At 52.8% G+C, this 23,467-nt stretch overlaps 1 protein-coding gene across 2 annotated transcripts in view; it reads left to right on the top strand.

The window, feature by feature from the left end:
• The first annotated feature begins 305 nt into the window (after positions 1-305).
• Positions 306-23,467, top strand: part of PLCD1 (phospholipase C delta 1) — a 91,372-nt gene continuing 68,210 nt past the window's right edge. Inside the window, exon 1 of one of the 2 annotated variants that reach the window (XM_064162356.1) lies at positions 306-606. In XM_064162356.1, coding sequence (XP_064018426.1) covers positions 573-606 — 34 coding nt within the window. In that variant the 5' untranslated portion in view covers positions 306-572. Of the gene's footprint in view, positions 607-20,149; positions 20,371-23,467 lie in introns of those variants that run through there. The other variant, XM_064162355.1, reaches the window with a different exon arrangement.

Genomic DNA, 23,467 nt, shown 5'->3' on the forward strand with positions numbered 1-23,467 from the left:
CCCTTCTCTGGATGTGGGGGAGACAGGCAGCGCTCGACGCCTTCTGCGAGCCTCGCCGAAAAGGAGCGGGACGTGAGAGTGTGGCAGCCGCGGGCAGAGGGGCAGGGCTGGCAGGCTGCCGCCCCGGCAGCAGGCGGCAGGCGGCAGGCAGCAGGCGGCAGGCGGCAGGCGGCAGGCAGCAGGCAGGAGGCAGCAGGCAGCAGGCAGCAGGCAGGAGGCAGCAGGCAGGAGGCAGCAGGCAGGAGACAGCAGGCAGGAGGCAGGGCCAGCGCCGAAGACGCCAGATTGGAGCGGGGAGGAGCCAGGGCCGCCGCGGCGCTGGGCTCGGGCGCTGGGCTGGCTGCGGGCGCTGCGTGCGGGAGAGAGATAAATGAGGAGGCACAGCGAGGGCGCAGCTCCAGCCGAGGGGAAGGAGCAGGCCGCTCCGCAGGGAGCTGACGTTGGGGGTTACTGGAGCTGAGAGCAGGGGGAGTGTTGCGGATCTGGCGTCCGCCCGGGCCAGAGCTCACATCTGGGCACAGCTGCTTCCCGGAGCCCTTTTCTGCTGCTGCACAGCGGTTTGTTTGGCAGCCATGGACTCGAACGGCACTTTCCTCGCTTGTAACAGTAAGTCCGTAGACATGTCCTTGAATTTCAGCTCTCTTATCGTGTTCTAGAGCTTTAGTTCTCCTCTCTCCTCCCTTCTTTCGCCTCCCTTCTCTTTCCTGGAAGGAATGCGGCTTTTAATGGGTGTTACGGAGATGACAGCTTTTTCTCAGTGAATAGGGTTAGCTGCGTGGGTAGGAGGAGAGTCTTTGGCTCGGTAAGTGTCTGCAAGCCCAGAAAAGTTGATCCGAATCTCCTCCCCTTTATGGTGAGACTGCGAGTGGGACGGATGCTGCGCTTCGCAAACTCTCTGGGCTCTGGTGAAGGCAGCGGAGCCAGGATAAACCACCTCGGCTCAGCGTCTGCCCTCAGGACTCTATAAACGTTAAGTACATACTAAGTAATGCTTCTGAAACAGAAGAAATCCTCTCTGTTCTTCCAGCAAGCGAGATTTAAGACGATTCAATTGGTAGCAAGACTGGGAGGCTGGTCTGAGAGGCAGAGTACTGAAATGCCCCTTACTGCCCTTATCTGACTGTAATATATTGCTTTGTTACCTCTTCATTGTGCTTTGCTCACTTACTCCCCTTATTCCTTACTTCTGCCCCTTATTCCTTACTTCTGCCCCTTATTCCTTACTTGTGCCCCTTATTCCCCTTATCTGACTTTAACATATTGCTTTGTTACCTCTTCATTGTGCTTTGCTCACTTCTGCCCCTTGTCCCTCACTTCTGCCCCTTGTCCCTCACTTCTGCCCCTTGTCCCTCACTTCTGCCCCTTGTCCCTCACTTCTGCCCCTTATCTGACTTGAACATATTGCTTTGTTACCTCTTTATTGTGCTTTGCTCGTTTCTGCCCCTTGTCCCTCGTTTCTGCCCCTTGTCCCTCGTTTCTGCCCCTTGTCCCTCGTTTCTGCCCCTTGTCCCTCGTTTCTGCCCCTTATTCCCCTTATCTGACTTTAACATATTGCTTTGTTACCTCTTCATTGTGCTTTGCTCACTTCTGCCCCTTGTCCCTCACTTCTGCCCCTTGTCCCTCACTTCTGCCCCTTGTCCCTCACTTCTGCCCCTTGTCCCTCACTTCTGCCCCTTATCTGACTTGAACATATTGCTTTGTTACCTCTTTATTGTGCTTTGCTCGTTTCTGCCCCTTGTCCCTCGTTTCTGCCCCTTGTCCCTCGTTTCTGCCCCTTGTCCCTCGTTTCTGCCCCTTGTCCCTCGTTTCTGCCCCTTATTCCCCTTATCTGACTTGAACATATTGCTTTGTTACCTCTTCATTGTGCTTTGCTCACTTCTGCCCCTTATTCCTCACTTCTGCCCCTTATTCCCCTCGTCTGACTTTAATATCACAGGATTTAGGGGTTGGAAGGCACCCAAGGAGGTCATCGAGCCCAGCCCCCCTGCCAGAGCAGGACGATACTACTTAACACAGGTCGCAGAGGAACACATCACATATTGCTTTGTTACCTCTCCATTGTGCTTCGCTCACTCTGAGAAGCAGAAACAGCTCAGGGCTGTGTTAGCTACAGATTGAAATAGGATACTGTGGTCCCAAACAAATGGGAAGAGTCTGCAGTGCTTGTTTTTATTTCATGAGATAGGTGCTTGCTTTCTATGGATGTGCTGTAAACAAAGCTAAACAGAGCCAGAAGTGATGGACCATAAACATAATCAGTTTAGCATCACCCGGAGACATCTGAGAGGATTCCCCTAGGCTCAAGAAATCTTGGCTCTGATTTTCCCAGCTGTTAGAAATCTGGCAGGAAGGTGAAACAGAGGTTGCTGTTATACTTTCTGTAGGTATCTCATTCATTATGCAGCCACCAGGGAAAGAGAGCTAAGGAATACATCTGGAACTGTTAAAATAGTTCCTATTCTGGCCTGTAGATCATTGTTTTTCAGTGAATATTATTTAGTCTTCTGAGGTTAGGAAGCAAAAAGAGCTTAGGGAACTGTTGGTTAATCTATTTTCTTGAGCAGAAAAACCGCACAAGTGCAGAAGGAGCCAAACTCCTTGACACAGAACACACACAAGTGCCAATGCCACTCTGAATGCCAGGCTGCTTAGGCAAGAGAATCTGCTCACATGGTGGCTTTTTAGCAGGGTCAGACTTGAGCTATGTAGTTGGTCTGAAATTGCTCAGATTCTCTGGTTTATAGGTATGTTTTTTCCTGTGGCTGCATGCTGAAACTTGGTTCCTTTCTCTCAGTTTCTCTCTCTCTCTATTTTTCCTCCCCCTTTCTTTTCCTGTCCGGTATAAATACAAAACCAGCTGTATTTACCAGGTCAGAATTAACCACAGGCACATGGTTCAGTCTCAGTGAAATAGCTGGCAGTCAGCAGGGACACCTGAGCTGTCTTCTGGTAGTAGCAGCAGGTATTGCTGCAGATGAGTTTCTGAAAGGTTTGTGTAGTTTTGTTCCCTCTGAGCTGAGTCCTGTGAGGAAAACTGAGCACAGAATCACAGGACTTAAGAGGTTGGAAAGGACCTCCAGAGATCAAGTCCAACCTCCCTGCCAAGGCAGGAACACCTGAGGCAGTTCACACAGGAATGCATCCAGGTGAGTTTTGTGAAGCCTCTAGAGAAGGAGACTCCACAACCTCTTTGGGCAGCCTGCTCCAGGGCTTCGTCACCCTCACCGTAAAGAAGTTTCTCCTTGTATTGAGTTGAAACCTTCTATGTTCCAATTTGTAGCTGTTGCTCCTTGTCTTAAAATCCTGGAACCAAGCAGGTTGGAAGAGAGCTCCAAGCTCATCCAGCCCAACCTAGCACCCAGCCCTGGACAGTCAACCAGACCATGGCACTAAGTGCCCCAGCCAGGCTTGGCTTCAACACCTCCAGGCACAGCCACTCCACCACCTCCCTGGGCAGTCCATTCCAATGCCAATCACTCTCTCTGACAACAACTTCCTCCTAACATCCAGCCTGAACCTGCCCTGGCACAGCTTGAGGCTGTGTCCCCTTCTTCCGTTGCTGCTTGCCTGGCAGCAGAGCCCAACCCCACCTGGCTACAGCCTCCCTGCAGGTAGCTGTAGACAGTAATGAGATCACTCCTTGTTGTTGCTGACCACTGAAAAGAGAAAAAGGCTTGTGCTTTTGCCCACGGAGCCACAGCAGCTGCTGTGATTTAGGGTTTGTTTGGGTTTAGGTTATTTTGTGATGGTTTGAAAGTTCCCTGCACCCATGCCCCCACACAGTGAAATCAGCCAGACTAGGCTCAGGCAGCTGGAAGTTAAGGAATGAAGCTGTCCTTACAGCTTAGCCCAGTTTCCCAGCAGCCATACACACAAATATAGACAGTTAGATACAAGTTAAAAGTGATGCAGAAACACAGTGCCCCTCCCAGGAATCAGAGTCCAGGAGGGCTCCCGACCCAAACCTCTTCCCTCCTCTCCCTCTTTCCCTCCCTTCAGATATAACCAGACCAATCTCTGTATATCTCAGCTGATAAATCTGAGGTGAGATGTCAAAAAGATGGCAAGAGGGAAAAAGGGTCAGGTTGGATTAGAGTTAAGGCAGAGGCAACGACAGAGACCACCAGAGAGAATCATAGAATCATAGAATCAAGCAGGTTGGAAGAGACCTCCAAGATCATCCAGTCCAACCTAGCACCCAGCCCTATCCAGTCAACCAGACCATGGCACTAAGTGCCTCATCCAGGCTTTGCTTGAAGACCCCCAGGGACGGTGCCTCCACCACCTCCCTGGGCAGCCCATTCCAATGCCAATCACTCTCTCTGTGAAGAACTTCTTCCTAACATCCAGCCTAGACCTACCCTGGCACAACTTGAGACTGTGTCCCCTTGTTCTATTGCTGGTTACCTGGGAGAAGAGGCCACCCCCCACCTGGCTACAATGCCCCCTCAGGAGCAGAGCTGAGCAGTGTGTGAGCAGTGAGTGTCTTAGCTGACTAGTTGTGTTTCCCAGCAGTGGAATGAGGGATAGAGGTTACTGTTGTGATTTCTGCCCCCAACCTCCTTTCTTCTCACAGCTAAGGATTTAAGATCTGTGTTAGGTAGCATTGCCCTGCTCTGGCAGGGAGTTGGACTCGATGCTCTCCTTGGGTCCCTTCCAACCCCTACCATCCTGTGAGCCTGTGATGGTTAAATCCTCATCCCTGGGCAGATGTTTCAGAGCTGTGCTGCTGAGAGCTAGGGTTTAACACCAGCCTTAATTTCTCTCAGCAGGCTATTCCAGTTAGCCTCAAACCAGCAGAGATAGGTTGAATTCAACTGGATGGGCTGCAGCTGCCCTTTACATTTAGTGTGCAATGGATGCGTGTGACTCTGTGAACAGTGTTTCACCTCACAGAGTTGGTTTCTCTCTGAACTGGGTGCCCTTGTGCTCAACAGGGATTGTAGAATGGTTGATTTGTACTCTGCCTGATTCTTACCCACTGACTTTTCCATCTAAGACACTGTGTACATTGTGCAGGGAATGCCACAGCCCTTTTATGGCACTGCCCTCTGCCAGAGCCCAGGGTGAGAATCAGCAGGGAAGGGTTAGTACAGCCCTGCACACCAGGCCATTTCCTTCTTTCTTCTGTCAGCTAGTCCAGACAATTAACTTCTAGATCTAAATTCCCAAGTGAATCATCTCCACCAGCCCTTCCTAGCTGGGAGCACTGAGGAGGCTCCTGCTGGGCTTCACCCTCTGTGGGTGGAGATAATGCTACTCGGGGTCAGCTAGAATCTGCTCTGATGCAGTTGGTGAGTTTGATCTGCTTCCCTACAAACAAAATGCTCTTAGCACACTCCATTTGCTGAGGGTGGTGCCCAGAGTGTGAGGTGGGATGTTTTGAGGCACAGTACTTCTAGTAGTGCATGAGAGTTTGCAATAGTGACACTGCTCAGTGCCATTAAACATGCAGCTTGTCCCCTTTTTAGACAGGACAAGGCACATTAGTTTGATTTGACTGCAGCAGTCCAGGCTGGGAGGTGACTGCTGGAGAGCAGCCCTGTGGAGAGGGACCTGGGGGCCCTGGGGGAGAACATCCATGGCACAGCAATGTGCCCTGGGGGCCAAGAAGGCCAATGGGATCCTGGGGTGTATTAAGCAGAGTGTGTCCAGCAGATCCTCCCCCTCTACTCTGCCCTGCTGAGACCTCATCTTGAGTACTGCCTTCAGTTTTGGGCTCCCCAGTTGAAGAGGGACAGGGATCTGCTGGAGAGAGGCCAAGGGAGGGCTACGAGGATGATGAGGGGACTGGAGGGCATGGCTGATGAGGAGAGGCTGAGGGCCCTGGGGCTGCTTGATCTGGAGAGGAGAAGACTGAGAGGGGATTTAATCAATGTCTATAACTATCTGAGGGCTGGGGGTCAGGATGGGGGGGGGACAGGCTCTGCTCACTGCTCCCTGGGATAGGACAAGCAGCAATGGGTGTAAGCTGCAGCACAGGAGGTTCCAGCTCAGCACAAGGGGGAACTTCTTGACTGGAAGGGTCCCAGAGCCCTGGCACAGCCTGCCCAGAGAGGTTGTGGAGTCTCTCACTGTGGAGCCTTTCAGGGCCTGTCTGGTTGTGTTCCTCTGTGATCTGTGCTAGATTGTGTGGTCAGGGGGAACTCGATGATCTCCTAGGGTCCCTTCCAACCCCTAACATCCTGTGAGCCTGAGTTGTTTGTGAGTTCTCATTGTTTGCTTGTCTGTTTGACAGAAAAGCTGCTACATTTCCAGTCTGAGCAATGTCTGTCAGTAAAACTAAAGCCCTCAGCTGGCTTTGAGGTTGTCACCAGTGTGCAAAGCCCCAACGTCAGGCTCAAAAGCAGATGAGTCAGGGCAAGAAGATGCTTGGGGGGAAAAATAGATTCTAATGAGGAAATGAAAGAGGAGGAAGGAGGAAATGCAATATCCAGTTGGCAACTTGCTCCAGATAGCAGAGATGAAAGGGCAGAGCCAGCTACATGGCAAAGGAAGAGGGAGAGGTGCGTGGGAAAGAGATGGTTTGTGTGAGATCTGGAAACTCCTCTGACTGGATGGGCAGCCCTGGGAGCTAAAGCTAAAGACTTGGGAGCAAAGGTCCCTTTACAGGGAGATCAAAATATACACAGGTATTCATAAGGGAAAGCTGCAAACACTTGGTGATTGAATCATTCAGAGTGGGATTTGGCTGGCTCAGTTTAGGTGTCAGCAAGGAATTTTAGGCTCTGCACAGGTGAATTGTACCCTGTCTGCTGCTGGCCTTGTGTTCAGTGCAGTGTAGATACCTAAACCACAGAATTGTAGAGCCACAGAATTATAGGGGTTGGAATGGACCTCTGCAGTTCATCTGGTACCACCCTCCTGCCAGATCAGGTTTACCTAGAGCAGACTGCACAGGGAGGCACCCGGGTGGATTTTGGAAAGACTCCAGAGATGGAGACTCCACCACCTCTCTGGGCAGCCTGATACAGCTCTCTATCACCCTCAGTGTACCATAGAATCAAGCAGGTTGGAAGAGAGCTCCAAACTCATCCAGTCCAACCTAGCACCCAGCCCTGGCCAAGCAACCAGACCATGGCACTAAGTGCCCCAGCCAGGCTTGGCTTCAACACCTCCAGGCACAGCCACTCCACCACCTCCCTGGGCAGCCCATTCCAATGCCAATCACTCTCTCTGACAACAACTTCCTTTTAACATCCAGCCTATACTTCCCTTGGCACAACTTGAGACTGTTCTTATCCCTCTCAGCAAGCCTATGAGTGCAGCAGACAGCAGCATTGTTTCCTTTTTACAGCCCAGCATCTAATTCCTCTCACCAAAACATTCTAGCTAGGCTCAGACTAGCACAGAGGCTCTCAGTTTAGTCAGCTGCAACAGAATGGAAGGCTGCAGACCTTGCTCAGAGAGGTTTCTCTTTTTCTTCCTACAGGCAGGGAAGATTGCCCAACAGTTCCTTCTGAACAGGGCTATTTCCAGGCCTGAAATGAGCCACTTTAGACACTGTGTGTGTGGAAATGCTCACGTGTCAGGCTGGCTCTCACACGTGTACCTTTGAGAGCTCTGTGTTGAGATAGCACTCAACAAGCGAGAGGGCTAAGCAGAGCCTGGGCTGCAGCAGAAGTGTGGCAGCAGGTTGAGGGAGGTGATTCCCCCCCTGTACTCAGCTCTGCTGGGACCCCACCTGGAGTACTGCATCCAGCTCTGGAGCCCCTGGGACAAGAGGGATGTGGAGATGCTGGAGTGTGTCCAGAGCAGGGCCAGGAGGATGCTGAGAGGGCTGCAGCAGCTCTGCTGTGAGCACAGACTGAAAGAGTTGGGGCTGTGCAGGCTGGAGCAGAGGAGGCTCCCAGGGGACCTTCTTGTGGCCTTCCAGCATCTGAAGGGGGCTACAAAAAAGCTGGGGAGGGACTTTTGAGGCTGTCAGGGAGTGCCAGGAGTGGGGGGAATGGAGCAAAGCTGGAGGTGGGGAGAGTGAGGCTGGAGGTGAGGAGGAAGTTGTTGAGCAGGAGAGTGGTGAGAGGCTGGAGTGGGTTGCCCAGGGAGGTGGTTGAGGCCCCATGGCTGGAGGTGTTTGAGGCCAGGCTGGCTGAGGCTGTGTGCAGCCTGCTCTAGGGTAGGGTGTCCCTGGGCATGGCAGGGGGTTGGAACTGGCTGCTCCTTGTGGTCCCTTCCAACCCTGACTGATTCTGTGATTTTAAGCCTCCCTTGGTGTTTTTGGCTAAAGTTACAGAATGCTGAAATTCCAGAGAAGTTATTTAGGGGAAAACAACAACAACCAAAAAACAAATAAAAGGAACATATTTTCCCCCTAGTTTTGCACACTTCAGTGATGCAGTTTCATTATTGCACTGATTTTGTCCAGCTACTGAATGGTGAGAGGGACCTGCATTTCATCTCAACTCCTGAAGCAAACATTGAGAAACCTCACTGCTGTCTGCAACTACCTGAAGGGAGGCTGTAGCCAGGTGGGGTTGGGCTCTGCTGCCAGGCAACCAGCAGCAGAAGAAGGGGACAGAGCCTCAAGCTGTGCCAGGGCAGGTTCAGGCTGGCTGTTAGGAGGAAGTTGTTGTCAGAGAGAGTGATTGGCATTGGAATGGGCTGCCCAGGGAGGTGGTGGAGTGGCCGTGGCTGGAGGTGTTGAAGCCAAGCCTGGCTGGGGCACTTAGTGCAATGGTCTGGTTGGTTGGGCAGGGCTGGGTGCTAGGTTGGGCTGGCTGAGCTTGGAGCTCTCTTCCAACCTGCTTGATTCTGTGAAAAGCTGTTAAGTGTCATTAGAAAAGTGAAACTGGGAGCCACCTACAGTTGACTTTGCTTTTGTGAAGAAAATGTCTTCATTCCCCAGCCTGTGCCCAGAAATATGACTTGGGAATCATAGAATCATAGAATCAACCAGGTTGGAAGAGACCTCCAAGATCATCCAGTCCAACCTATCACCCAGCCCTATCCAGTCAACCAGACCATGGCACTAAGTGCCTCATCCAGGCTTTGCTTGAAGACCCCCAGGGACGGTGCCTCCACCACCTCCCTGGGCAGCCCATTCCAGTGCCAATCACTCTCTCTGTGAAGAACTTCTTCCTAACATCCAGCCTAGACCTCCCCTGGCACAACTTGAGACTGTGTCCCCTTGTTCTATTGCTGGTTACCTGGGAGAAGAGGCCACCCCCCACCTGGCTACAATGCCCCTTCAGGAGTTATGCAGCTGAGCAGCATGAGTGCTCCTGGCTCTTGGTGCAGGTCCTATCCATCAAGTTGATATCCTTCTTTTCAATGACTTTTCTTCCCTCTCCTTTCACACCAGCTACTAGAAAAGCTGTAATTTACATCAAGCCAGTGTTTGGATTAGTGGCTCTTACCTTGCACCCAAATCTCTGTGTGCTCCATGATGGAGGGACCAAGGAATCTTCAGTCTGGTTTTCAGCTCCTGCTGAAATAGACTTTAATTGGGTGTTTCAGCTCCTCAAGAACTCAGGATGGCAGCTCTGGATGGGTGACAACCAATGCCATGCATAGATCCAAGGTCTCTTCAGGTGACCCAGACTGTCAGAAAGATTTATGAAGATTGTCACCAATGAAGGTTCCAGTTTGATCTGTGACATGTCTGAGCAGGCAGCCTGGCTTTGTGTGTACAACCCAGGGCCAGGGCTCTGCACCATTTAACTGCCAGCACATCCCCCAGCATGGTTTTGGTCCAGAGCAAATGAATATGTAGCATGATCTGGGTGATGGCATGGGCCTGCAATCTTTTTCAGTAGGCAGTCTGGGTATCAACAGCCTGTTTTGGGAAAGGGTGGCAGAGCTGGAGAAAGGACCACTCTCTTCTCACAGGCCATGCAGATAAGGCAAGACAGCCAAAGAACACGAAGTGCTGATCTCAGTGCACCACAAATCTGCCTGTCATGCAGCTTCTCCACCAGGAACCTGTCCATCATGCTGCTTCCTGCCAGTGGTGGAAGGTTTTGGGCTCTGATTAGAGGGACAGCCCCACAACGTGAGACTTAGAACCATGGAATGGTTTAGGTTGGAAGGGAGCTCAAAGCTCAGCCAGCTCCAACACCCTGCTGTAGGTAGGGACTCCTCCCACTAGAACAGGTTGCTCATCCAACCTGGGCTTGAACACCTGTAGGGAGGTGGTGGAGCACAGAAGCACCCAATGTGATCAGAGATCACATTGGGTGCTTCTGTGCTCCACCACCTCCCTGGGCAACCTGTGCCAGTGTCTCACCACCCTCACTGCAAACAACTTCTTCCTAACAGCCACTTTCAATCTGCCCTCTGCCACTTCAAACCCATTCCTCCTTGTCCTGCCATTACCAGACCTGGTCAATAGTCCCTCCTCAGCCCTCCTGTAGCCCCCTTCAGATACTGCAAGGTCACTCCAAGGTCTCCTCAAAGCCTTCTCCAGGCTGCAGAGCCCCAACTCTCTCAGCCTGTGCTCAGAGCAGAGCTGCTGCAGCCCTCTCAGCATCTTGGTGGCCTCCTCTGCACTGGCTCCAACACTTCCATGTCCTGCTTGTGCTGGGGGCTCCAGAGCTGCCCCCAGGACTGCAGGTGGGGTGTGAGGAGAGCAGAGCCAAGGGGCAGAATCCCCTCCCTTGCCCTGCTTCCCACACTGCTCTTGCTGCAGCCAGCACAGGGTTGTGTCTGGGCTGCACTCACCCTGCAGGCTCCTGTTGAGCTTTTCACCAGCCCAGACCCCCAGGTCCTGTTCCTCAGGGCTGCTCTCAGCCATTCCCCACCCAGCCTGGAGCTGTGCTTGGGATTGCTGTGACCCAGGTGCAGGACCTTACACTTGGCCTTGTTGAATGTCATGAGGTTGGCCTGGGCACAGCTCTGCAGCCTGTGCAGGTGCCTCTGGATGGATCCCTGCCCACTAGCAAGTCACCTGTGCCACACAGCTTGGTGCCATCTGCAGACTTGCTGAGGGTGCACTGATTCCTCTGTCCATGTCACTGACAAAGATGTCACACAGCACTGGTGCCAGCACTGACCCCTGTGGGAGCCACTTGGCACTGCTCTGCAGGTGGACCCTGGGCCCTTGGTCACCACTCTCTGCATGCCACCATCCATCCCATTCCTTACCCAGCAGTGCTCCACCCATCCAGTCTGTGTTGTTCCAGTTTGGTGACCAGGATGTCCTGTGGGACAGAGTCAAATGCCTCACTCAGGTCCAGTGAAACTTAGAATCATAGAATCAGCCAGATTGGAAGAGACCTCCAAGCTCATCCAGTCCAACCTGTCCCCCAGCCCTATCCAGTCAACTAGACCATGGCACCAAGTGCCTCAGCCAGGCTTTTCTTGAACACCTCCAGGGATGGTGACTCCACCACCTCCCTGGGCAGCCCATTCCAATTCACTTCTATGTGAAACTTTAAGGTAACCCTGCCTCAGCTCATCAGGACCTCTCAGGCATCCTGGAAGGGAAGCAGAGTGGGCATTAAAAGCCAGTGTAAGGAAGAAAAGCAGGTTTGCTGATGCTGCCAAGGGCTTTGCTGAGGAGCCCATTCTCAGTGTCACCACAAGGTGGAACTTGGTGCATACCAGATGCACCGGAGATGCACACACAGTCAACAAGCAAGCAGCAGCATCTTTGGCAAGATGGGAGCTAGCAAGGAGGGGAGCAAGGGTGTAGGGGAGCCGTTGGTGGTGAGAAACTGTCTGTTGTAAAGCTGTGCTGTGCCAGCAGCAAGTCCTGGCCCTTGGAAGACATGAGGTGTGGCTGGGGAGAACAAAGCTGACGCGAGTGAGTGGTGTCCTGAAGGCAGCAAGAAAGGAGGAAGAGTGAGGTTTCTGTGGCTGAAACATGAGTGATGAATGGACTCCCGGGACAAAGGCAGGGCAAGGTCAGGCCCTACCAACCTGGAGGGAGTCTTGCTGTCCTGTTCTCCTGGCAGAGTCTCTGCTGGAAGAAAACTTGCTGTTGAGGGGACCACATTTATCCCAGGCACAGAGCTGAAAAAAAAGGGGACAGGTTGGGTATAACCTGATGGCAAATGACAAAGAGGCACTTCACAGGTAGCTTCAGTGACTTGCAAACCCACTGGAGAAGCCAGCTACATCCTCATCACTAGACAGGCTTCCTGGTTTTCCCAACAGCAGCCATTGCCCAGGGTTGCAGCTGGTTGTGCTCCTTTTCCACGCTGCTGCTGCACTGACTGCACTTCTCCTGGGTGTACAATCCTCAAACCTTATTTAGCACCAGGAGCACGAGTTGCTGAGTGCTGAGCTCACGAGTGAGGGAAGGGGTTTGTGTTGCTGCAGGTGGGCTGAGCTGCAGCTCTTCCACACTCACACTGAGTTCACCTGCACTGAATGACCTCACATTTTCAGAGGATGGGAGATGTGCAGGGGCAGACAGTGCAGCTCAGTAATGAGCAGCAGTGCTCTCCTTGAATAATGCTGTTGGATTTCACTGTGGGGGAGCCTGGGAGAGAAGATGAAATGACTGTTTCATGTGATGATCTTTGGAGAAACACAGCTCTATTTTATCTTTCTGGTAACAAATAGGCACAGCCTTTGGCCTCTTATCTCCCCCTTAGCATTTATTGTGTAAGCACCATAGGGCTTACACAGCCCTGTGATGCAGTGGGGAAGGTCATCAGCCAGCACAGGTGTTCTCATGCTGGTCCTACATTTCCACTAATCCAGGTGTGTCAGCAGCTGACTTTTGTCCATCCCATGTGTCAGTGTGGTGTAAGGAGACTCTGATCAGTATAGTTTTTGGTGTTGCCCAAACATGGCAGTGATGGGAGAACAAGTTCTACGCTTCCACTAATTGAGATGTGTCAGCAGCTGACTTTTCTCCATCCCATTTGTGAGTGTGGTGTAAGAAGACTCTGATCAGTATAATTTTTGGTGTTGCCCAAACGTGGCAGTGGTGGGAGAACAAGTCCTACATTTCCACTAATCCAGGCATGTCAGCAGCTAACTTTTCTCCATGCCATTTGTGAGTGTGGTGTAAGGAGACTCTGATTTCCCATTGGAATGGGCTGCCCAGGGAGGTGGTGGAGGCACCGTCCCTGGGGGTCTTCAAGCAAAGCCTGGATGAGGCACTTAGTGCCATGGTCTGGTTGACTGGATAGGGCTGGGTGCTAGGTTGGACTGGATGAGCTTGGAGGTCTCTTCCAACCTGGTTGATTCTATGATTCTATGATCAGTATAATTTTTGGTGTTGCCCAAATGTGGCAGTGATGGGAGAACAAGTCCTACGCTTCCACTAATCAAGGCATGTCAGCAGCTGACTTCTGTCCATCCCATTTGTTGGTGTGGTGTAAGGAGACTCTGATCAGTATAATTTTTGGTGTTGCCCAAACGTGGCAGTGATGGGAGAACAAGTCCTACATTTCCACTAATCCAGGCATGTCAGCAGCTAACTTTTCTCCATCCCATTTGTCAGTGTGGTGTAAGAAGACTCTGATCAGTATAGTTTTTGGTGTTGCCCAAGTGTGGCAGTGATGGGAGAACAAGTCCTACATTTCCACTAATCCAGGCATGTCAGCAGCTGACTTCTGTCCATCCCATTTGTGAGTGTGGTGTAAGAAGACTCTGATCAGTATAGTTTTTGGTGTTGCCCAAACGTGGCAGTGGTGGGAGAACAAGTCCTACATTTCCACTAATCAAGGTGTGTCAGCAGCTGACTTCTGTCCATCCCATTTGTCAGTGTGGTGTAAGGAGACTCTGATCAGTATAGTTTTTGGTGTTGCCCAAGTGTGGCAGTGATGGGAGAAGAAGTCCTACGCTTCCACTAATCCAGGCATGTCAGCAACTAACTTTTCTCCATCCCATTTGTCTGTGTGGTGTAAGGAGACTCTGATCAGTATAATTTTTGGTGTTGCCCAAACGTGGCAGTGATGGGAGAACAAGTCCTACATTTCCACTAATCCAGGCGTGTCAGCAGCTGACTTCTGTCCATCCCATTTGTCTGTGTGGTGTAAGGAGACTCTGATCAGTATAGTTTTTGGTGTTGCCCAAACGTGGCAGTGATGGGAGAACAAGTCTGGTGCCGAAGAGCCCCAACTCAATGTGTTTCTTTCTCTGGGAAGTGGTGATGGTGCTTCCTTTGCTCCTTTGTGTAAGAACGTGATGGAGATAAACTCGTGTTGGGAAGTAATCTGGGGAGCAGCCTGAGCATGAATAGTTTTCTCACAAAGCCCACATTTCCTACCAGACTCTACAGCCCTTCCCTCTCAAGCGCTGGCACCTTGGATGTCAAAGCACTTGGCCAACTTCGGGACCACATTCTGACATCCTCGTGCACATTGATTTCCATTTGTTCCATGAGTAGTCCAGCAGGAATCGATGGAGTAATTAGCACAGCCTCGATCCTGAGCACAGGGACCTGAGTAACCTCACCCATGTGACTAGTGACGGCTGTTTCAGTGGATCACACGGGTAAAACTGCGTGCTGCAGGGTTTGCAGGCTTCACTCCCGCCCAGCTGTTACCTGCAGTGAGTAAGGGTTGCAGAATTTGTCCCTAAGCTGTTTGCAGGAGTCGCTTCCTCCAGTGCTGGAGTGTGATGCAGCACCACGTAACGTCACAGAGCCGTGCCAGGTGACATCACATCACAGAGCTGTGCCACACAACGTCACAGAGCCGTGCCAGGTGACATCACATCACAGAGCTGTGCCACATAACGTCACAGAGCCGTGCCAGGTGACATCACATCACAGAGCCGTGCCACACAACGTCACAGAGCCGTGCCAGGTGACATCACATCACAGAGCTGTGCCACACAACGTCACAGAGCCGTGCCAGGTGACATCACATCACAGAGCTGTGCCACATAACGTCACAGAGCCGTGCCAGGTGACATCACATCACAGAGCTGTGCCACATAACGTCACAGAGCCGTGCCAGGTGACATCACATCACAGAGCCGTGCCACACAACGTCACAGAGCCGTGCCAGGTGACATCACATCACAGAGCTGTGCCACACAACGTCACAGAGCCGTGCCAGGTGACATCACATCACAGAGCTGTGCCACATAACGTCACAGAGCCGTGCCAGGTGACATCACATCACAGAGCCGTGCCACATAACGTCACAGAGACATGCCACGTGATGTCACAGCACCATACTGTGTAACTTCACAGAGCTATGCCATGCAATGTCACAGTGCTGTGCCATGTAACATCATAGAGCCATGCCATGTAACATCACAGAGCCGTGCCACATAACGTCATAGAGACATGCCACATGATGTCACAGCACCATACTGTGTAACTTCACAGAGCTATGCCATGCAGTGTCACAGAGCTGTGCCACACAACATCACAGAGCCATGCCACATGATGTCACAGCACCATACCACGTAACTTCACAGAGCTATGCCGTGCAGTGTCACAGTGCTGTGCCACGTAATGTCACAGAGCCATACCACATAATGTCACAGTGCTGTGCCATGTAGCATCACAGAGCCATGCCACATAATGTCATGGCACCATACCATGTAACTTCACAGAGCCATGCCATGTAACATCATGAAGCCATGCCACGTAACAGCATGGAGCCATACCATATAATGTCACAGTGCCCTGCCACCTATTATCATGGAGCCATGCCACATAACATCACGGAGCCGTGCCATGTAACATCATGGAGCCGTGCCACGTAACATCACGGAGCCGTGCCACGTAACACCACGGAGCCGTGCCACGTAACACCACGGAGCCGTGCCACGTAACACCACGGAGCCGTGCCACGTAACATCATGGAGCCGTGCCACGTAACACCACGGAGCCGTGCCACGTAACATCACGGAGCCGTGCCACGTAACACCACGGAGCCGTGCCACGTAACATCATGGAGCCGTGCCACGTAACACCACGGAGCCGTGCCACGTAACACCACGGAGCCGTGCCACGTAACATCACGGAGCCGTGCCACGTAACATCACGGAGCCGTGCCACGTAACACCACGGAGCCGTGCCGTGTAACATCACGGAGCCGTGCCGTGTAACACCACGGAGCCGTGCCACGTAACACCACGGAGCCTTGCCACGTAACACCACGGAGCCATTCCACATAACATCACGGAGCCGTGCCACGTAACACCACGGAGCCATGCCACGTAACATCACGGAGCCGTGCCATGTAACATCACGGAGCCGTGCCACGTAACATCATGGAGCTGTGCCACGTAACATCACGGAGCCATTCCACATAACATCACGGAGCCGTGCCACGTAACATCACGGAGCCGTGCCACGTAACATCATGGAGCTGTGCCACGTAACATCACAGAGCCATTCCACATAACATCACGGAGCCGTGCTGCATAACATCACGCATCCATGCCACATAACATCACGGAGCCATGCCACATAACATCATGGAGCCATGCCACATAACATCACAGAGCCGTGCCACGTAACACCACGGAGCTGTGCTGTGTAACACCACAGAGCCATGCTGTGTAACACCACAGAGCCATGCCATGTAACGTCATGGAGCTGTGCCTCACAACTCACAGGGCCACACATATCCATCAGGCTTCATCTGCGAGGTGTGATGTTGTCTGCCAAGGACCCCGAGGCCACAATACATCCAGAGCTGTTGTTTCCCAAAGCAGGGGGTTTCTGACTGGATGATCTCATCTTCACTTTGAAACCAAATTGATTGCAACTGCCGTACACCTCTGAAGCCCTCAGAGCAGCAAAACTCACCTGTTAGTCTTCTGGTCAAGGATATAAAGCCATGAATGGCAATCCTGTGCGTTGTGTGTGCACAGACTTCAGGGAGGAGTACAGTAAAACCTGGAAAGCTCTGAGCAATGCTGTTACTGGTGCTGCTTGTTAGCAATTAATGAGAAGAGGGACACTCTCTGCTCCCAGATTGCTCCCTATGTGGCTGTGTTTGCCACTGGACAGGCGAGCTGGAGCATAGGAACAAAATGTTTTGCTAAGGCAAGTACAGGAAACTACTCTCTTCCCTGCTCCTTTCTATCGGTCCTCTCCAGAACAATGTGAAATACAGGAAGTGCTCTGAGACTGATAGCTAATAAATCTCCTCCAGCCATTACGTCATGGTGCTCACCTCCTAGCCGGGGCAAAAGCAACCGTCCCAGCTCCCAGGGGAATGCTGCACAGATAACAGCTTCCATCTACAGCCCCTGTGTGTGCGGAGGGCTCAGAAAGGGCTTGAGGTGTTTCCTCAAGCAGCCACTGACTGCCTGGCTAACAGAGAATCACAGAATCAAGCAGGTTGGAAGAGAGCTCCAAGCTCAGCCAGCCCAACCTAGCACCCAACCCTGCCCAACCAACCAGACCGTGGCACTAAGTGCCCCAGCCAGGCTTGGCTTCAACACCTCCAAGGACGGCGACTCCACCACCTCCCTGGGCAGCCCATTCCAATGGGAAATCACTCTCTCTGACAACAACTTCCTCCTAACATCCAGCCTAGACCTCCCTTAGCACAACTTGAGACTGTGTCCCCTGTTGCTGCTTGCCTGGCAGCAGAGACCAACCTCACCTGTTCAGCAACATCCCACCCAGAACATGCCTTTATTGTATTTGCTGTCTGTGATTTGTAGCTGTTATGTTATGTGTAAAGAAGATCTTATCAGCTGCACTGCTGTTTGAGGCCACACAATGGCTCTGCCTTGTCCCCGAAGAGTTTCTTGTGTGTGACACATAGCAGTCATGAGCAACTCCATGAGAGCTGGGAGGGCTTCCTCCAAAATGTGGAGACAGAAGGGGGAAGATGGTTGGATTACCAGACACCAGAAACAGGAAGTATGTTCTGAAAGCTTGACTTGAATGTGATGGAGGATTGGTGGTGGAGAGCCTTTGTGTGCTTCACTGTCATGCTTCTCAGGCTCACGTGGCTTCTGCAGTAAGGGACCTCACCCCAGCTTGACTGCATCTCCTTGCAGTATCTTCACCCTTGGCTTGTCTGGCAAAGTAGCAGCTAGGAAGGGAAATGACAAAAACCTTTAGTCTGTAAATTTACCTTAGTAAGTGTAGCTGCTGTATTTCACTGCAGAAGGGGTTGTGGCCAGGGAGGAGATGAATTTTCATCCTAGTCATTGCCAGGACATGGGACAATGGTCATGGGTTTCAGCAAAGGAAATTTATACTGGTTGTAATCATAGAATTAGTCAGGGTTGGAAGGGACCACAAGGATCAGGCAGTTCCAACCCCCTGCCATGCCCAGGGACACCCTACCCTAGAGCAGGCTGCACACAGCCTCAGCCAGCCTGGCCTCAAACACCTCCAGCCATGGGGCCTCAACCACCTCCCTGGGCAACCCAGTCCAGCCTCTCACCACTCTCCTGCTCAACAACTTCCTCCTCACCTCCAGCCTCACTCTCCCCACCTCCAGCTTTGCTCCATTCCCCCCAGTCCTGGCACTCCCTCACAGCCTCAAAAGTCCCTCCCCAGCTTTTTTGTAGCCCCCTTGAGATCCTGGCAGGCCACAAGAAGGTCACCTGGGAGCCTCCTCTGCTCCAGCCTGCACAGCCCCAACTCTTTCAGTCTGTGCTCACAGCAGAGCTGCTGCAGCCTCTGAGCATCCTCCTGGCCCTGCTCTGGACACTCTCCAGCATCTCCACATCCCTCTTGTGCCAGGGGCTCCAGAGCTGGATGCAGGACTCCAGGTGGGGTCTCAGCAGAGCAGAGCAGAGGGGGAGAATCCCCTCCCTGGCCCTGCTGGCCACACTGCTGCTGCTGCAGCCCAGGCTCTGCTTGGCTTTCTGGGCTGCAAGTGCACACTGCTGGCTCCTGTTGAGCTTCTCCTCCAGCAGCACCCCCAAGTCCCTCTCCTCAGGGCTGCTCTCCAGACACTCCCTGCCCAGCCTGGAGTTGTGCTTGACATTGCCTCAACCCAGCTGCAGGACCTTGCACTTGGTCTTGTTGAACCTCCTGAGCTTGGCTTGTGCCCTCCTTCACTGAGAACATCTAAGATCATGAATGAAGATCTAGATCTGTAGGGACTCTGCCTTTAAGATATCCATAACTCACCTGGAACGTGTTGAGAGAAGGGCAACAAAGCTGGTGAGGGGCCTGGAGCACAAATCCTATGAGGAGAGGTTGAGGGAGCTGGGCCTGTTTAGCCTGGAGAAGAGGAGGCTCAGGGGTGATCTTATTACTGTCTACAACTACCTGAAGGGGCATTGCAGCCAGGTGGGGGGTGGCCTCTTCTCTCAGGCAACCAGCAATAGAACAAGGGGACACAGTCTCAAGTTGTGCCAGGGTAGGTCTAGGCTGGATGTTAGGAAGAAGTTCTTCACAGAGAGAGTGATTGGCATTGGAATGGGCTGCCCAGGGAGGTGGTGGAGGCACCGTGCCTGGGGGTCTTCAAGAAAAGCCTGGATGAGGCACTTAGTGCCATGGTCTGGTTGACTGGATAGGGCTGGGTGCTAGGTTGGACTGGATGAGCTTGGAGGTCTCTTCCAACCTGCTTGATTCTATGATTCTGTGTTGGACAAGGCTGTGAGCATCCTGATCTACCTGTGAAGATGACCCCACTCGCAGTGGGTGATTGAACAAGAGAGCTCCAGAGGCTCTTTCCAGACTACCTATTCTCTAGCTCTGTGTAATCAGTGACTTGTTAAACCATGATGGGGGCTACCAGGCTGCAGGACCAGTCTGAATGAGAAGAGTAAGCCAAACGCTATGCAGAGAGGCAGGCTAAGTGACTCACCCGGGTCACGCAGGAAATCGGTGGCAGAGAAGATGCTCTGCCGGCTTTGGAAAACGCTCTTCCCTAGGTGGAAAAAGAAGAGCTTTAAAACAAAGTTTCCGAGCAGCTTTTGGGCTCCGTCTGCCCTGGCTCGAAGGTGTTTTTAGCTTCCTCGTCGCCGTACGCCATCGGGAGCAGCGCGGAGCAGCCCTGCGCAGAGGGGAAGGGTGGAGCCGAGCTGGGCTCCCGGCGTTTGCGGGCAGGCTGCGCTGACAAGCCCTGGGCACTGATTGGGAGCCACAAACAGCGTTTGGGTGCCCTCCAGCCTCTGGAAGTGATGCATAAAAACCCTCTGGCATATGACTGTAGCAAAACTGCTTCCTTCTACCTGGGCAGCTGCCGGCCGGCGCTGCGGTGCGATTCAGCATCCAGCGTGTGCTGGTGAGCGGAGCAGGAGGAGAGACTTCCCACGGTCCCACCCCCAGCTGGACTCTGCCCTCCCCCGCCTGGCTTCTCCCAGTGCCTCCGCTCGCTCCTTGGAGCCCCGTTTGACACCGGAGCCTGCTGGATGAGCAGGGATCCTCGCCGGGGCGGCGTGGCCCCCCCATCCTTCGCGACCCCTGCCCCTGAGCTCCAGGCTGGACCATGCAGTGCATCCGAAGGCAGCCCAAGCGCAGCGCGTCCCAGGAAAACATCCTGCGGGAGCAGAGCCGTAGAGTGGCCGCGTTGAACGGCATCAGGCTGGGTAAGGGACGGGCTGGCCAGACCCTCCGCACCTCTGCTGCCTCGCTGCCTCTTTTCCCTGCGCAGAGGCAGTGCTCCACCCCAAAGGCAACCCCGAGGTTATTTTCCTACTCCGGAGGGGTTTTCCCCCCCTTTGCTTTGTCTGTGCCCACCTGCCAGATGTGTAAACCGCACCGTCTGCGGCATCGAGGAACGTGGAACCTGTTTGGCAAGGGGTTGCTCTCCAGATCTTTTGCTAGGCTTTCTGAAGTGTTGCTGGTTGAGGGCATCTGGGGAAGGCAGTGCCCTTTTCCTGCCTGGTTCTAGGGCTTCTCAGTGGCGTGTTGGCAGCTGCTGTAAGAGCCCGAGGAGCCACTCAGAGGACTGCGTTCACCGGATGGAAAGGAACAGGAAACCCAGGGGAGTTTCATAACCTCTGTATCTGGCGACCAGCTCGTTGCTGGTTCCTGCTTCTGGAGAGACAGCCCAAGCAGATGCCAGTCCCTTGATAGCTGTGGCGACAGGGGGCAGGTGGAGGTGGGAATTTGCCATCAACACACCTGAGGTGTCTGGATTTTATCGGAGAGGCTTGCCGCCCGTTTAAACCAGCAAACCTGGCTGCTGCCTGGTCTTAAACCAGGTGCAAGAGGGAGAGCAGGCAGGAGGAGACTCGTTTTATAGCAGTCGCAATTAAATTGTGCCTATCGTGTTAGCAGATCTGCAGCTGAGCGAGGCAGAACCAGAGCTTATCACTGTCTTCTACAGACTGTCTCCTTAGTGAGCTCAAGAGCCTGGCTTCTGCCGTGCCAGCTCCTCTTTTATTGTGTGTGCCACCTGCTATAAACCTCAGACAGATAATACAAAGGTTAGCATTTTCAGTGTCTTAATGCATGAAGTCTCCCAGTGCAGCTTAATAGCTTCCTGGTCATTGCAGTGCTGAGTGTGCTTGAGGCACTCCTACCTTTGCCAAACAGGATTTTCACTCTTGAGGCTCAGTGCATGCTAAATGCTCTTTAGAAAGTGTGTGGTGGATATTTCAGTGGAGGTGGCTCTGACCCTTGGAACTCAGGCTGCAGTGTCTCTTTGCTTGTGATACTTGGTGGCTGCCAAGGATTTATTTGGTGTTTCATGTAGGATGCTGAGCCAGGGAAAAAGAGGCTCTGAGAAGACCTTATTATGGCCTTCCAGGATCTGCAGGGGGCCTACAAGAAAGCTGGGGAGGGACTTCTTAGGATGCCAGGTAGTGATAGGACTGGGGGGAATGGAGCAAAACTAGAAGTGGGGAGATTCAGATTGGATGTTAGGAAGAAGTTCTTCAGCATGAGGGTGGTGAGACACTGGAACAGGTTGCTGAGGGAGGTGGTGGAGGCCTCATCCCTGGAAGATCTGCAGTGCCTCTCACATCAAAGGAGTGGCAGAGCTGTTGACACCCACCCTTAGCGTGGTTGCCCTTTCCTGGCCAAACCAGCCATCTCCTAGAAGCAAGCTTGCCTCTGTCCTGCCATCTCCCACTTCTCTCTTTGATCCTTGCCGTGCTTTCACCACAAACCCTTACTCTTCATCTTTCCCTCCTGCCTCTTGTTACCTGGCTGGCTCCTCAGGCAGAGAAGCCAAGGCCAAGTGGGAGGTGCGCTCCCAACTCAGAAGTTAGGTCTTCCGAAGAGGAAGGGGAGTTTTGACCCTGACAGGGCTGTGCTGGTGAGCAGGATAAAGGGCTCTGAAGAGCTTGTGTGTGACTTTTGTGGATCAGGCCTCGAGAAGAGGAATCTGCCCTTGCTGACAGCCTGTGCCCACCCAGATTTGCCTGTATGAGGCGGATGCAGCTCTTTGGGGTGTCCAGGCGATGCGAGGTGTTGCATGCGCTGCGTGAGGTGTCTGTGCAGCCTCACATGCCTTGCTTAATGAGGGCTTCTCATTACACATGTATGCACAGGGACAGCCAAAGGAATTGATGGTGTTCCTGCTCTCCTCCTCACGTCACCCTAGGGTGGCATGTCCTCCTCCAAGTCCCATAGTGATGTCTGGTATGGTTGGGATCTGAAGAAAGAGAAGGAGTGAGGCTGGGAGCCAGAACAGAAATGCTGTGGGTGAACAGAGAGAAGGGCAAAGTTTGGTTCACCTCCAGGAAGCTTGAGGGGGACTACAGACTGAGTAGTGAGGCCTGAGTTATCTTCTGTGCACTTGGACAACCTTTGCCTCAGAGGCAACCATAGAGGAGACCAAAGACCTGTGAAACTCTTGTGATACCTGTCCTTCATCTGGATAACCTGGCTTCTTGTCAACCCTCAGCTCTGCCTGGATCTCAGTATACCCCAGAGCATGTCTCAGATGCTGTAGCTGGGCTCAATCTTTCACCCTTTGGTGGATTACAGGAGATGACATTTTTCTCCTCACCATTTCTTTTTGAGGTTTCCAGAGAAGGAAGCATTCAAGTTCTCCCCTTGGGGCTCTCCAGATCAGACATAAGCTGAGAGGCCCAGGGCATGCTGTAGTATGGAAAGACACTTAATGAGATAGGTAATTGGATGTAGAGGAGAGAGAGAGGCCACAGTCACCTTTTCAGGATCTCCAGCTCCCACTGTGGTGCTCTCAGCTCTGGGTTCCTTAGCCAGGCTCAGCTCTGGGCATGCTCCTTAGCATCTGCAAAACCAGTAAAATGATGTGAGCAGCTCACTGATTGGATCCCCTAATATTTATCTCTGATGGAGGTGTCAGGCTTTCTTTGGCAACCTAAAATGGTCTCCTTGGGCCACAAACTCATGGTGCTGCTTTCTGCTGCTGCTGTCACCACTCACCTCGGTGCTTTGCAGCAACAGGCATTGCTCAGGAAATGGATGGTAGTGATCATAGAATCACACAATCAGGCAGGGTTGGAAGGGACCACAAGGATCAGACAGTTCCAACCCCCTGCCATGCCCAGGGACACCCTACCCTAGAGCAGGCTGCACACAGCCTCAGCCAGCCTGGCCTTAAACACCTCCAGCCATGGGGCCTCAACCACCTCCCTGGGCAACCCAGTCCAGCCTCTCACCACTCTCATGCTCAACAACTTCCTCCTCATGGCCAGGCTGACTCTCCCCACCTCCAGCTTTGCTCCATTCCCCCCACTCCTGGCACTC

This window comes from Pogoniulus pusillus, chromosome 23 (genome assembly GCF_015220805.1).
Source record: "Pogoniulus pusillus isolate bPogPus1 chromosome 23, bPogPus1.pri, whole genome shotgun sequence".
NCBI lineage: Eukaryota > Metazoa > Chordata > Aves > Piciformes > Lybiidae > Pogoniulus > Pogoniulus pusillus.